The sequence below is a fragment of the Triturus cristatus genome, chromosome 4_1, assembly GCF_964204655.1.
Source record: "Triturus cristatus chromosome 4_1, aTriCri1.1, whole genome shotgun sequence".
In the NCBI taxonomy this organism is placed as follows: domain Eukaryota; kingdom Metazoa; phylum Chordata; class Amphibia; order Caudata; family Salamandridae; genus Triturus; species Triturus cristatus.
The window spans coordinates 1,121,015,869-1,121,031,889 of record NC_140585.1 but is presented as its reverse complement, the minus strand read 5'-3'; the positions used below and the strand labels follow the sequence as shown (position 1 = coordinate 1,121,031,889).

The 16,021-nt window shown below is 44.2% G+C and overlaps 1 protein-coding gene across 2 annotated transcripts in view; it reads right to left on the bottom strand.

The window, feature by feature from the left end:
* Positions 1-5,421: 5,421 nt before the first annotated feature.
* The window catches only part of ING3 (inhibitor of growth family member 3), a 248,013-nt gene continuing 237,413 nt past the window's right edge, over positions 5,422-16,021 (bottom strand). For both annotated transcript variants that reach the window (XM_085654156.1, XM_085654155.1), the window contains exon 12: positions 5,422-6,675. In XM_085654156.1, the coding sequence (XP_085510282.1) occupies positions 6,559-6,675 (117 nt within the window). In that variant the 3' untranslated portion in view covers positions 5,422-6,558. The remainder of the gene's footprint in view (positions 6,676-16,021) is intronic.

Below are 16,021 nucleotides of genomic sequence, written 5' to 3'. Positions count from 1 at the left end.
AAATCAGAATTGATCACCAGCGGACATTTGCTAGCTCATTGAATGTATATGGGCCCAAATGAGTGTTGTATGTATAGAGCTGGTAAACTCCGCTGCATCATATCTAGTTTCAATTACTGTCTGTAAGTGACTCCCTAAGGAGGAATCATAGCTAGTTGGCGGTGGAAGCATCAGGGGTACAGGAAGATGACTGGCCATGCTGTTGGCCCTGTCCTCTGCAACCACCACACCCCCTGTAGCATCACAAGGGCTAGGCAGGCTGTCAAATCCGCCAAGAGGGCTGCCTCCGGCTTTAAGTTTAGCCCTGGGATTATCCTCTGAATATCAGATACGGTTAACCACCCCAAACCATAATCCACTTTGTTTTCAAACAGCCTGGAAACATTAAAATGCTGGTCCGTACATCCCCAGAGAAACCTGTGGAGCGCATTCAAACATGAGGGAGAATAATCAACTCAGAATCCGCAGGACAATGTACTCAGTGTGTGGTGTCCAGTCCAGCCTTGCCGCATCCCGTCTGTCGTGGACTGCCTAAGAAAAGGAATTTATGAATCTCCTTTATGGAGGGCGAGCTAAATTTTGCTCGCCCTGACCCAGAGGGTGTGGATGAATCTGCCCGAAAAGCAGACTGCATTATAAGATCGTAAAATCAAACCGACAGACAGCACAATAGGCCAGATGTACAATCAATAGGAACACCGATTTCCTGATTGCGATTCTCTCCAGATCGCAATGAGGAAATTGGTATTCCCAATGTATGAAACTCATTGAGTTTCATATAGAGATTCCCTGTGGGTCGCAAATCAACCTACCCCATGAATATTAATGAGATAGGTTGCAGTATGCGACCCATTAGGAATCACTGCAGTCACAGGGATGGTGGCCTCCTGGGGTCAGTAGATCATCATGTCTGCGATTGCTTTTTAATGTTTTTTTTTTAATGCAACCCGCTCTCCCTGAAGGAATGTTAAGTCTTGAGATAAGTCAATTGTGGATGAACTTTTTATATAACAAAGAAGTGTGTCGGTTGCTATTTTACATTTGCTATTGCATTTATTGCATGAGGTGATTTCTCCTTTAAAGTAAAAATGTTTTGAAATACCAATAAGAACAGTTGTTGCCGTTATAGAATCCCCCACAGACACCTGGAAAAGGCTGCACCTTGCTCCTCCTGGACAGACATGATTCTTGCAGGGTTGGAAGGCACGCTTCTAGGTGCTTCAGAACAGGTATACTATTCTGCCAGCAACAGACTAAGGCGCCGTCCCCTCACCTGAGACACCCACCATCCCTGGTTGCACAGTTATCCTCTGCAGAGCCCTCCCTTCATAGGCCATAGAGAATTTGGAACTGGCAGTGGCTCCCACTGCTATGTACCAAATATCAGATAGGATATGTAACAGTTTGCAACTGTAGGACCACTTTTACATGGCTCTCCTTTTCCACATGCCCTTTCCAGGCTGGTTTCCAGATACAGCCTTTGTGTAGTGTGATGATTCTCACAGCAGGGTAGTCTCCAACTTGGACCAGCCACATGACCGGCATAATGAGGTGTGAAGTTTCTGTATCAGGCTGTTATAAGCCAACCTAAAGAAGTAATCGGGTAAAAGCTAAAGGAGATGTTTCCTCACCTTGCACAACTTATTCTGCAATCCTACCTCACACCCAGGGATATCCTAAATAGGTCGCTCAGGTCTACATTACTCTGGCTTACTCACATACATGTACCACGCAAGCTACACAAACGGGCACACCACACACTGGAGATGTTAAGGCAAGGAACTGGGTAAGCACATAGAAGCAGCACTTTAGACATGATGGTCAGTAGGCTCCCACTCCAGGGACACACATAAAAATGTCTAGTCACATCTATGGATTTAGAAAGGATGGTATGCTGCAGCCATTGGGATGGCTAGAGATCTCTTTAAAAAAAAAAAAAGATTGGGACGCGGAGGTACGTTATACTAAAGAGTTCAAGGTCACTCAACAGTTTCCAATTCAGAGAGGGTCCGGATGGGTTGTATACAGGCTCCTTTCTTGTTTAATTTATATATTAACCTGGAGAAGGTACTAGTGGAGACCAAAGAGGACTTCTCCCAGGTGGGACGGCGTGGTCACGGACGACGCCATTCTCAAGGCCCGGACTGCGAGGGGGCTGCAAATGTCGCTCAGCTCCTTTGTTCAATTTATGGAAAATCAGGACCTGTTAGTTAACAACTCCAAATCACATGTGATGCAACTGGGACACAGTACAAGAAAGTCTTATATCTTTGAGGTTTGGTCCATCCTGGTTTCAAAGACCAGTGTTTTTTCCTACCTGGGGGTCAAGTTGCATGTAAACATGAACAGGGAGCCTTTAAAAAGCAGAAAGAAAGGGTGATATTCAACAGGCAACGCTGCTATCTTTAACTTTGGCTCTTGTTCGGGCAAGAGCCCTTTTGTACCCCCTTTTGCAGATTTATAGGGCCAAGTGCATTGCTATGGTGTCACATGGGATGGAAATCTGGGGTTATATGGCTCATGACCATTTACAAATAGCCGAGAACAACCTTTTGAGACGGCTATTAAGCGTATCCCAGGGCACTTCAACCTTCATAGTACATGAAAACCTTGGCATGGCCTATCTTTCTGACCTGTTGGCCTTCCGCCCCCTTTCACCACTTTAAATAAACAGATCTTAAAGGATTGCATTGCTCTTGACCATGCTCACCAGATCCCTTGGCTCAACTATATAAAGGAGTGTTTCATGAGCATGGGCAGAGCAGATTTCTTCTCTAACCCAGAATCAATTAGTAGGAAGAACTTGGGCTGGACCAAGAAGGCCGTTTATAGACCGCGGATACCAGATAAGGAAGATTGCAAGCTAAGGAAGTCCAGTATATGTAGGTTTGCCATTCTGAAACCAGTGCAATTCACAGAACTATGTCTCTTAAAGCTTTCTAGCTCTTACGATTGTTTACATTCTTTATCATTATCTCTCCCGTCTACACACGGAACAAGGGTCAGCGTCTGTCGCCCTGTGGCTGCGGAGGTAGGTCTCCACCGGATATGCTCCACTTTATAATGTTTTGTAGTTATTATGAACTACCGAAAAGACTTGCATCATCCCTATTTTTAAAAAAAGGCAAATTTTAGCCAGGTGTGTCCTGCTTTTACTTTTTTTTATTAATGCTTTCATGGAACATTGGATTTTATTTTCTTAGCTTTTTAAAGTCTGCTTGTAGTCTCGGATCCAGTGTGATTAATAGTTGAAGGTGTATCATGGCTGGACGGGACGTGATTATGGTAGCCCCTTTTTACCCTGTATTTATTTTTAATACTAAGTATTCTTATCAAAGCAGTGTCATATTCGTTAGATGTTTTATAGACATGGCGCATTTGTGTATATTTTATAAGCGTAACATTTATGTTTTTTTTTTTTTTGCACAAGCCGAACAAAGTATTGTTGTATGCTGCTACAACCGCTCAGTGTTAAAACCATGACAGAGAAAATAGTCCCCGGTCTCTCAATGAGGGCACACTTGGTGAGCTGCTCCAGATCAAAGGACAAGTCCATGACTTTACTCATGTCAAAGGACAGCAAAAGGTCTCTATAGACACTCGCCATTAGAGCAGTTCAGGGTCAAAATTAAAAGTCAGGCTGACCGTTACACACTGGTGGGCACTCTGGACAGGGGAACACAGCTGTACACTATGCAGAGGACATTCCCGTCCGAACACCATACTTACAAGCCCTAATAAATTAGGCAGCAGGATACCACTTTTTTTTTTTTTTTTTTTAACAGATTCCTACCGCCCTCCAACTACCCATGAAATACCTGCAACTTTTTCGATGCCTGCTGCTGGATCTCAATCAGTGTTACACTGGCATTCTCTTCTCTGGAAGCCGATGCATAAATAGTGTAATCTACTGTTCTAGTCTAAGACATGTAGGTCCAGTTTAAGGTTTAGTCTGCGCTAACAGAAGCGCACCAGGCTTTGAACCAATTGGGTCTGTCTCGGTCCTCTTATCAGCTTGTCTCCCATCCAACGGGCCTGTTGAGAGTGGAGTCGCCGATATGAGCTCTGTGGAGCAACAGCACATCTATTGCCTTACCAGGATTAAGCGCTAACACTACAATCAAAGCACAGTACGGGGTACTGGGCCCAGTTGCTGTATATAAGACACTGGTAAGAGACAGTTCTTCTGTGCTGTGACTTTATAATTAACGCTACCTGCCACACAATCATCTTCATTTTGTTTCTTTCTTTTGAGGAATGGGTCACCTAAACGTCATGCCATGCATTATATCTAGGGTGCACTGTCCCAGTTTGTGCTGAGGCACACCTTTAACTAGTTGCAACCTGTGCAAACATGGAGTGTGCCCAATTACAAATAATGCAGTGCCCCCAATGGCCGCTTCAGACGCACACCTGCCAGTCACTTTAACCACCTCCATGGGACTCCCTTTCCCCTCTTTCAATGTGCACCCGGTTGCACCGACTGTGTGCACCTCTTTCTGGAGTCAGTGTATTTCCTCTTAGACTCATGCCAGCGCTCTATGTGCATTATCTGTCTTACAGCAGAGGCAGCACACGCATCTGCAGCCCTTTCTTTATTATCAAAGTGGCACAGAAATCGGCAGGGAAGGAAAGTGAAATAGAGGCAGAGAGAGAAGCAATGAAGAACAGTGAAAAACCACCTGGAAATGAGAGACCAGAAGGGTAACTGAAGGTGCGCAACAGAGAAGCGAGGGACCCTCTGAGCAGAGGGAAGTCCTGGCAGGACTGAAGGTAGAGAATAAAGAGCAGGAGAACGGAAGACAGGCAGGACAGAACGAGAGGGGAGAGGCAGCACGGACAGAGACAGAAGGATCTAGGGAGGGAGAGAAAGAAATGAGGAGAGAAGTAAAGAAAATAGGCTAATGTAAATGAGAGGAGAGGTGAACAGCAAAAGATGGCATTCCAGGATACCACACCGCGCAGTCGTTCCTTCTCTTTTGATCCTATCCCATAACAGGTATTGTGACTGTGCTTCATGTCATCCTTGAGTCAACGTCATCACTAGACGTAACATCACATCACATCATTATGTTAATGAGTGGTTTCAGAACTTAAAGCCGTCCTCTTTTTGGTCGTTGAGAGTGGATTTGTCTGTTGAACATTGAAGATTCAGGAGCTGCAAAGGCAGCACATGACTAGACTTCTCGGATCTCAGTGGTAGCACTACCCTCGTCCTACCCAAAGATCTTGAGCTGATGAATGGTTTCATGACAGGATCTTTTCCCCTGGATAACCTGAATGTCAAGGTGTGCTACCGCAAGCCATGAAGCGTCAACACAAAATGACTACATTTTGGATGTCGAATTCTCACCTGAGAAATTTGCAACTAGAATTCAAAAAGAAGAATGCAAGCATGCCTTACTTTACAGAAACCGAGGCCACGTTTTAAAGGCGTGTTTAATGACAGCATGTTAGCAAAAGTACATGACCACTTAGGGTACAGGGGTAGTGGAAGCAAGGGCAAAATCTTAATCCTAAACACACAGTTTTACAGATATTTGGTCTTTCTATTTGATGGCTTCTTTTGTCTCGAGTGAAGCTTGTCTGGCTTTCACAGCACGGTTTAATTATTTTCAGAATATACAATTTAATGTTAAATATTTACATTAACAAGGAAAAACACATTCAGTAAATAAAACTAAAAAATTATTACAAACTACTTCTACTGAACACAACCAAAGACTAATGGCACATATTAGTTTTCCCCTACTTTACACAGAAAATATTAGTAAATCCCTCAATATGGGTGTCGGTAATGGGCCACAATATACAACTTATTTCTTCAGCCAGCTGAATTTTGTTTCGTAAGGAAACAAAGCAATGAAGGCCATCATATAAAACTCACTTCCAAAAAACATAAGTACACAATAATGTACACAAGCTAAATGCCCCTATGTACTGAAGGATACAAACACTTTACCTCCATTTAAACCAATATTAGGCATCCGCTCTTCCTGAAGAAATGATTGTTGAAGCACCAGCGGATGACTGAGTCTAAACCTGCGACTCCAGCAGGTTGAGTATTTAAGTGTAGTTAGACACTACGCATACAGCAAGCATTTACCGTTGAATGAACCATACAGGATTAAACTCGCTCACCAAGGATTCAAATCTTCTATGCGGACTTCTTCAAATGTTCCTGCCATCAGCGTAGGCCATGTCGTTTTAGTATGTGGCAACGAAAGCAGATGTTGAAAAGGGTGAAAAGTACCACTTGCTTCAATATGGCCCAACGAAGGGCTCTGGAAGGCGAGTGCGTTACAAAAACAACCAACTTTGCTTATTTTTGCCTGAGGAATTGTGTCCAGTACAGAGCGACACAAGTTTAAACATTTTCTTTTTTTACCATAGATGTATAGCTATCATTAATGGACAACTCTTTCTAACTGAAATGTTAGGACATCAAACGGCTGTGTTCATCAATTATTTAAAATGGTTGTCAAGAAACAGGAACATTTTTTTTTTCAGGTTCTTTACAAAACTTTTAATGTGTACATCTACAGAGTCCACTATGGCTCATTTGTGCCTGCTGCCTCTCCTCTTCATGGCAGCAGTACACTGGGGACAATACCACTTCCCTTTAGGAGCTTCAGACAATCCAACACAACCATAGTGAAACCACTCGATGGGGCACTGTAAAACAAAGCACAGCAATGAAGTACTGCAGTACAAACACTGTACTAAAACAATGAATGTTTGTTTTAATCAAACTTCGCATATAGAAAAACAGCAATGTACTTGAAATGCATGTAGAAAATGCTTTAAATGCAAGCCCCATATTAACAATGTTTCTAATGGATACCCTGTCCTCGCAAAACATTCATCGCTTCTATAGAATGACAAATATATACACATACAATAATACAATGTTGTCCTAGAAAGAAAGTAAGACGATGGTGCACCAACCTCGGAAGAAGCAACCTATGCCCACCAATCCTCAACCTTGAGCTTCCCAAAAGAGTGATCACTGAAAGACAAAAAATGCCCTAGCGGGGTCCTAGTGGACAGAATCTGAACGGTCCAGCACAGAAGGTGTTATCTGAAGGTGTATACCTTCTTCTAGCTTTAATCATTGACCGACTACTCATAGGGCAAGAGGATTCCAGAGAACATAGAAAAGAATAGGCACTGGCAAAGCCAGCAGGACTGGAGATGGCTGCCAACCGTTATCTTTGTAAAGGCTGGTTTTGTAATAGATTTTGAACAACTTTGTTGTTGGAAGAACTACTGGAGCCGCATCAATATATAAAAAAAAAACCTGTCTATAAGTAGAAATATTTATAAGCACAAAATGCCATAGAAGTCCCTGGCACTGAAGAACATTACTTGCGGATGTACACTTTGTGAAAAATTAGAATGCCATCACTTACAGTGAGGTTATACAATGGCTGAAGTACACTGACCCACTGCCCTATGTTCTACACTATAACAAGTGGAAGAAAACTGTGAAGGGCAACAACAGCAGAATAATGGATAAAGAGGGCCAGCTGACAGTCCAGATAAGTATCTATATATATATATATACATACATAACACACATATATATACATACATGTACATACATATACACACACAAAAAAAAGTTAGAACTAGAACTGCTGAATATCTATGGATTTGTGTGTGGAAAGTTGTGTTTGTGCAAATTGTGAACCTAACTATAACGTCCCTGTAACCTCTGTTTATTTCAGTGAATTTCTATATATTTTTTTAAATCCCGTGTAAGCCTGAACTCCGAGCCGAATTGTGGGACAGTAGACAAGCTAGAGAACCGGACTTTTACTGATAAGAGGCCCACTGAGGGTAATATAAAATGTTTTAATTGTGATGCATCACAGAATCAACTAAAGAGAAAAATTAAACTGAAAGGAACTACAAATCCCAGCAGACAATGCTGTTATTACACGTGTGAGAACCTACTAAAGGAAAAGGTAATAATGAATTGCAAAACGTTATGTCTTTTCAGTGAAACTGTGAGCTTTGTGAAGAGCCTTTATCAAGCAGCGAGCCTCCGAAACGCGCAAGACAAGAAAAAGACTCCAAAAGTCAAATGCCGGTTGCTGTGAATAAAAATAATTCCTTGAATTCCTCTACAGTGGAGTGTGTCTTCGAATTGGGGGTACTTTTGATGGATAATATGATTAAGGCAGGGCACCCTGCCGAAACACGTCATAGCCCTAGGTCTGCAATAAAAATTTGAAGGAATCAAACCCTGGATTGCTGTGTCGTGTTCTGGTGCTGAATATCTATGGATTTGTGAGTGTAAAGTTTTGTTTGTGCAAATTGTGAACCTAACTATAACGTCCCTGTAACCTTTGTTTTTTCCAGTGAATTTCTATATATATATTTTTTTTTTAATGCAGCGGGAGTGGGGGATCACAGCCTCCCTCCCCAGACCAATATATCTATATCTCCCTCTCTGTCTCTCTCGCTATCCTTCTCCCTCTCTCGCTATCCTTCTCCCTCTCTCGCTATCCTTCTCCCTCTCTCGCTATCCTTCTCCCTCTCTCGCTATCCTTCTCCCTCTCTCGCTATCCTTCTCCCTCTCTCGCTATCCTTCTCCATCTCTCCCTATCCATCTAAATATAGTACTTATCCAGTAAGCATCTGTTCTTGGCATGTAGAGCTATAGATTCACATGCTTTGCATACTCCTGCCATCTAGTGTTGGGTCTGGATGTTTGCAAGTTGTTTTTCTTCGAAGAAATCGTTCTTAGTTACAAAGTAAGTTGACTCCTCCTTTCAGTGATAGTGCGCATGGGCATCGACTCCATTGTTAGATTGTGTTTTCCCGCAAGAGGGTGAGAATGGAGTAAGTAAGTGTAGAATAGAGATGTCCATGTATATGTATAAAGGACAAGAAAGAACTGCAACAACTATATCTGCCAGGAGAGGCAGGTGTGCGCATGTGAATCTACAGCTCTACATGCCAAGAACAGATGCTTACTGGGTAAGTAACAATGCGTTTGAGGCATGTGTGCTGTAGATACACATGCTTTGCATAGACTACAAAGCAGTATACTCCCAAAGCGGTGGCTAACCTGTAGATGTTGCAGTTGTTTGAAACAGTGTTTAAAGTACTGCCTGGCCTACATTAACTTGTTTTCGTGCCAAGATATCTACACAATAGTGTTTGGTAAATGTGTGTGGCGTAGACCATGTAGCTGCCTTACCTATGTCAGCTAGAGGCATGTTCCCCAAGAAGGCTATACTAGACCCTATTTTGCACTCTAGGAGGTATGGATAAAGTTCTTTTAGCTTTAGCATTGCATGTTTGAATGCATTTAACAATCCATCTTGAGGTGCCAGATTTAGAGCGGAGATTACCTTTGTGAGATGGAGCAAATGCAACAAATAGTTGTTCTGTGAAAATCTTTTGTCCTTACTATGTAATACAATAAGGCCATTCTAAAATAAAGTGTGTGAAGAGCTCGTTCTGCTATTGAATCAGGTAGAGGAAAAAACACAGGTAATTCGACTGATTGGTTAATATGAAAAGCAGAAACTACTTGCTTCCATGAGAAATTGTAAATGACAATTATGTAAGGGTGCAAATGGCCCGTAAGTCTTGTAAGAACAATGTAAAGATTCCACACTGGTGCAGGGGGAATTTTGGTGGTATTACCCTTTTCAAGCCCTCAATGAAAGCTTTGATCACTGGAACTTTAAATAGGGATAGAGGCTGTCGGTTCTGCAAATAAGCAGCTACTGTTGCAAGGTGCAAACAAATAGATGTATATACCAGTCCAGTTTGCTGTAGGTGCAACAGGTAACAGATCATATTTTGTACAGAAGCATCTAGGAGGATTGATTTTGTTATTACAATATACAACATATCTTTTTCACTTTGCTGCATAACACGCTCTGGTAGTAGGTTTCCTTGCTTCTTTTAAAGTAGTCTAGCAGTAGATTTAACTAACCAAACTAGGACTTTAGGAGCCAGATAGCTAGGTTTAGTTCTTTGGGATTTGTGAAGAGCCTGGAGGCGAGATGCAGCTTTTGATGTGGAACTACTGACAGTTCCAACAGGGTGGTGTACCATGGTTGACAGGCCCATGTATGAGCTACTAGAATCAGTGAGGGATGTTTGCTTGAGCTTCCGAACCAGAAGGGGAATGAGTGGGAGAGGTGGAAAAGCATAAGCAAATATTCCTGGCCAGTTCATCCATAGGGTATTGCCTTTGGAGTGTGGATGTGGGAAACTGAAGGATAAGTTTGGGCATTTTGCGTTGTGGACTGTGGCAAGCAAATCTATTTGTGGGAATCCCCATTGTTGGAAGTATGTAAGGACAATTTGGGGATGAAGTTCCCACACATGAATTTGCTGCCCTTTTCTGCTGAAGAGGTCGGCAATTTGATGGTTTGCCCCTTGGAAGGTGTTCTGCCACAAGATAAATCTTGTGATGGATTGCCCAATTCCAAATGGCTTGAGAGGCGTGACAGTTGCAGAGGGTGCCACCCTCCACCCTGTTTTAGTACATTGAGGTCATGTTTTCCGTTCGGACTAGAACAGAGTTACCAATTGGGTGAATCTGAAAAGCTTTGAGGGCTAGAAAGACTGTTAGATGCTCTAGATAGTTGATGTGGAGACTTTTGTGCTTGTTGCTCCACAGGCCTTGTATTGCGATATCCTGCAGATGGGCACCCCAACCTGTTAGAGCAGCATCTTGTGTGAGCACAATCTGTGGAATAGGGTCGATGAAAGGACGTCCTTTTGATAAATAGTGGGTTCCACCACTGCAGGGAGCGATGGGTGGGGCCGTCTACCAACACTAGATCGGTTAGGTGACCCTGCGACTGATTCCACTGGCATGCTAAGCATTCTTGTGTGGCTCGCATGTGGAGTCTTGAATGAAGTACGATTGCGATGCAATACGCCATCATTCCCAGCAGTTGCATGAACACTCTTGCTGGTAATGATTGGTTGGATTGAAACTGTAGTATCATAGTCTGAATATTGTGAATTCTGGCTACATTGAGAGATGCTCGAGCTTTGATAGTGTCTAGCATGGTTCCTAGGTTAAATTGCGTCTGTAACGGATGGAGGTGAGATTTTTGAGCATTGATCGGAAAGCCCAGTTGATGAAGTAGTTTTATTGTGGTCAGAGTGTGGCTTAGACAGTTGTGGCAAGTGATGGCTTTGATCAGCCAGTCGTCTAGGTAGGGGAAGACGGGAACTTGTTGTCTTCGGAGATGAGCTGCGACTACTGCTAGGCATTTGGTAAATACTCTGGGAGCAGTAGTCCCTCCAAACGGGAGTACTTTGAATTGGTTACGTTTGCTTGATATCACAAATCTGAGATATTTGCGATGAACTGGATGAATTGGAACATGAAATTATGCGACTTTTATGTCTAGAGCAGACATACATCTCCCTTTTGTAAAAGTGGAAATACCAGTTGAAGGGTTACCATGTAAAAGTGCTCGGACAGAATATATTGGTTAAATTCTCTGAGATCCAGGATAGGTCTTTAGGAGCCACCCTTTTTGGGGATTAGAAAATAGAGAGTAAACCCCTGGACCCTGGTACTGTACTGAAACGGGTTCTATGGCTCCCTTTAATCAGAGAGATTGCACTTCCTGTTGTAGCTAAGATGTCTGGGGACAATTTGTGAGAGCGAGGTGAAACGTTTGGAGGATTGGTGGTAAGCTACAGGCAATAACCATGTTGGATAATTCCGATCACCCATTTGTCAGTTGTTATAGATTGCCAAATGGGGAGAAACTGTTGAAGGCTTCCCCAGACAGGTTAGGGAAGCATGGGAAAGACACTGCTTATTAGGGGAAGGGAAGTTACGGGGTGTGTTGCCCTTACCTCTACCCTTAGAGTAGATTTCTCTATATCCTCCCATAAAAAGCCTCTCGCGGAAGAAGACTGGTTATTACATTTGTAGTAGGAGGTACTCTGGTCTGAAGGTGTAGTTTTTGACCCTGCTAGGAAAAAAGAGTGACAAAATGAGCCTCTATTTGAAGGAGCTTGGAGCTTTCCCATGGACTTAGCCACTTCAGTATCTTTTTTCATTATCTCAAGTGCCTGATCGACCTCAGGACCAAAGATGTTTTTTACCAAATGGTGAATTCAAAATAAATTGTTGGACCTCTGGCTTAAATCCTACAAATTTTAACCAAGTAGGTCTTCTTAGTAAGATGCTAGTGTTGATCCCTCTAGCTGCCGTATCAGCAGCATCTAGAGCACATCTTATTGAAAAACTGGAAATAAGTTTCCTTTCTTTCACCTAGTCTTGTGCTTTTGCCTAGTGCTCATCTGGGAGATATTGGAGCTGCCTTATCTCATCCCAGTGTGCCCTGTCTTATCTGGCTAAAAGTCCATGCGTGTTTGAAATGCACCAATGGTTAGCAGCTTGAGCAGCTACGCGTTTGCCAGAAGCGTCTATCAATTTAGTTTTTTTGTCTGGGGGAGGAGCGTTCCCTGAGGTTTGAGAATTAGCTTGTTTGCGAGCATTAGACAGTACTAGGGAGTCTAGTGGCAACTGGCGCTCAATGAATCCTGGATCAGTTGGGGATGCTTTATATTTTTTGTCAACTCTAGGAGTTAAGATGCGTGCACGCACAGGAACTTTAAAAAAAGTGTCCATGTCTCATCATGCCTTTAAGCATGGGTAGTGTTTGTGACAACCTCTGTGTGGATCCTAATGTTTGGAACAAAAAACACTAAGGATTCTTCGTGTAACACCATTCCATGGTATTCTGCAGCCCTGGTTAATGAGTTCCTCATAAGATACATTGTCTTCAGGTGGAGATGGCTTGGCATGGTAAAGGTCAGGATCATTGTCCAATGGAGGGTCAATTGTGTAATCTGTCCATGGATCTACTGGTAGGTGTGTGTCCTCGTCATCAATATCATCCATGCCATGATGAGATTGTGGAGAATCCGGAGGTGGGAGAAGCTGGTGGTGGAGGGATGGTGGTGGTGGGTGAAAAGGAATGGCACCAACATTCCTCCATTTCAAGAGAATTTTGTAATGACTGTCCTCATCAGGCTGCTTGTGTTAGTGAGGCAGCTTGGACTTAATAGGACCAGTTTCTGGGTCGATATAAAGTCTCTTTTGCTTGGTATCCTCTTTTGGTCGGACAATGTCTATATATGACTCCGTCGAGATATCTTTTGGTTTCAGCGCAGACGTTTTCGTTGCCGAAATGGACTGGCCTTTGGGCGCGATAAGACAAACTGCCTTCGGAGCTGACATTTTTGTGCAGAAGATTTCGGCTAGGAGACCGGTTTGGACTTGGAACCAGATGGTTTTGGTTCCGAAGAGGATTTGTGTTGGCTCGGTCCAGAGCCGGGAGGCTTGACTGTGTGTTTCGGAGCCAAGCCTGAAGGTGGGGCGCTGGAAACGTTGTCTTGGTGCCGACCTTGGCCAGAGGTGGTGCCGAAGTCTTAGGTTTCTTGTGAGTGGGTGGATGGGGTAAGGGGTCTTCTGTACTCGCATCACCTTGTCCCTGCGGAAGTTCTTCAGCGTCGAGGTCTATCTCGAGCTCTGGGTCTGACTCGAGACACGGAAAAGGCCTCTTCCTCTCCCACCACAGATAGCCCCATTTTTTCTTGACTAGAGTCATCATAAAAGTTTTCTGGTGTGTCAGCCACACTTTGACGCTGCATTTCTCGACATCGAGCCCGACGATTGCAAAGAGTTTTCTGCGACCGAAACTATTTGCAAGCATGCAGTCTTCTTTGTGCTCCGGAGACAAGCACAAGTTACACACCTGGTGCGAGTCAGTGCGAGGACACTTTGCGTGGCAAAGAGGACAGAATTTAATTGGTGTCTGATCCATCAACGGAGAGCTGGACGGGCGCGGTTTGGCCCGAAGGCAGTCTGCGAAACTTTTGGATCTAAAGTAAATTCCGTTGACCAAAACGATACGCAGAGAGGTGGGAAACGCATCCGAAAACACAGTCGAGGGGATTGAGCACCGAGGGCAACCCGAAGAACGGTTTAGAACCGGAGGACAGCAAGACACGTCCGAACCCGCCGAAACAAAGTGAGTTGATGTACATGCGCACTATCATCGAAAGGAGCAGTCGCCTTAACTTGTGACTAAGAAAGACTTCTAAGAAAAACAACTTGCAAACATCCCAACACTAAATGCACTAAATGGCAGGAGAATACAGAAAAGTCAAAAGGGTATGATTTTGCAGATTCTTCTCCCCAGCCACGCTAGAAGAACCATTAACACTGACCGAGCTACATCAATCTCATGGGCAACACCATCTCCCAAAGTAACCATGCAATCTGCCTGTATCCACTGCCAGCTTAAGACTGGCCTCCATATCTTGTATCCTCAAAGGTTTCTGTAAAGGTTTCATCTTGCAAGATGGCCGGGTCGACGTGATCCACAACGGCTCTGCCGCCACAGCGCCTGTTTTTAAAGATAATTAGCGGCGAAAATTCAACTTAGAGGCAGGGAACGGAAGATTGACGGAGAGAGAGGAGAAGTGGCGACAAAGTCGGACCCCAATGCCAACGGCAGCCGAAAGATCCGAGCTCGGCGAGGAGACCGTGGCAACACGCAAGATGGTGGGGGCGGGTCACCTCATTGCAGTGTAACAGAGAGCACACGGGCAAAAGGATGCTAGCCCAGAGGCACACAGAGGGAAAGTGTAGGATCCCGGGTGGCACGGAGTCTCCTTCCACGAAGACGGACTCACCAGACTTAACGGCATGAAGCGAGGATCAGGGAGTGAGTGGCGAGCGGAGCCAGCAGGCAACGGAGAGTGGCTGTCTGGCCCCACGGCACCCAAACAGATAAGTGCTGCGTGCCAGTATGAAGGAGGGGTGCGGCAGCAGGGCAAGGAACTGTGCAGCGGCTGTCGCAGAGGAGATCGCTGTGTTGGCCTGAGGGTCTGGTCCAAGCGGTGAAGAGCACCAGGATTCACTCGATTGTGCCTGACCCTAAAATGGCATCCCCAGGATCGTAAGAGGGGCACAGCAGCAGCGGCAGGACAAATAAGTGTTAAGCGGGGCCCACGGAGGAGTTATATGTGCTAGCCTGAGGGTCTAAGCAAGACGGAAGCCTAACCCTAAAATAGCGGTCAAAGGAGTTCAGGCATTGCAGGCACCTTCGAGGGATGACACCACCCCCATCTCCACACTGTATTGAGAGAGCCTCTTGGGACAGAACTAGATCTATCCTACATCGAATATCAACGCAGCTGCTGCCTATGCTCGTGTCGGTGGTGGCTCATTGCTGCACCTGAACCTGTAATACAGATCCTGAAGGAAAGTGGCGATTGAGTACCGGAAAGCTGGAGATTGAGGCAGGCGTTTCCAAATATCACGGGACTGGTGCATGTGATGGAACTATGACGATGCCCTCCGGCGGAAACCTTATAATTTATACTGACCGCGGTGCTCGAGCAACATGGCCGATGCCCGGTGGAGCGGTTTTGGCAGCTATAGAGGATATTGACTTTGGTTTCACCCCCTTAGCCGTCACCTACCCAGCCAGGCATTGGACATTGTTTTATCTCATCTCTCGGCTGCGTTTCCTTTCCCTACGCCACCTCCTCCCTCCATGATCCTTGTGGCTGACTCCCCTTCCCAGCCCTACCTGACCTTGTTTTTTTTTCCCTACACCCCTGTCTCGAACCCTCACCACCCCCCCTCCCTCCTACCCTCCCTCATGCTCCAGGTAACTCTTATATGTTTTTCATTTTATGCTATAGTAACTGATGTAACTTTGTGCAACTTGTTCTTATGTAAAGCGCTCGGATATCTCCGGGTCTAGCCAGTGCTATAGAAAACTCTTCAAATAAATAAATAAAGCATGTGTATCTACAGCACACATGCATATCAGATATATATATATATATATATATATATATTATACACACACACACACACATATATTTCAGTGAAATCAAAAGGTGTTTTTAACAGAAGACCTTTATAAAAAAACAACATCGAAGACTCATATTCATATATCAGTCCTGAAAAATATACCAGCAAATATTTTTTGAGTAC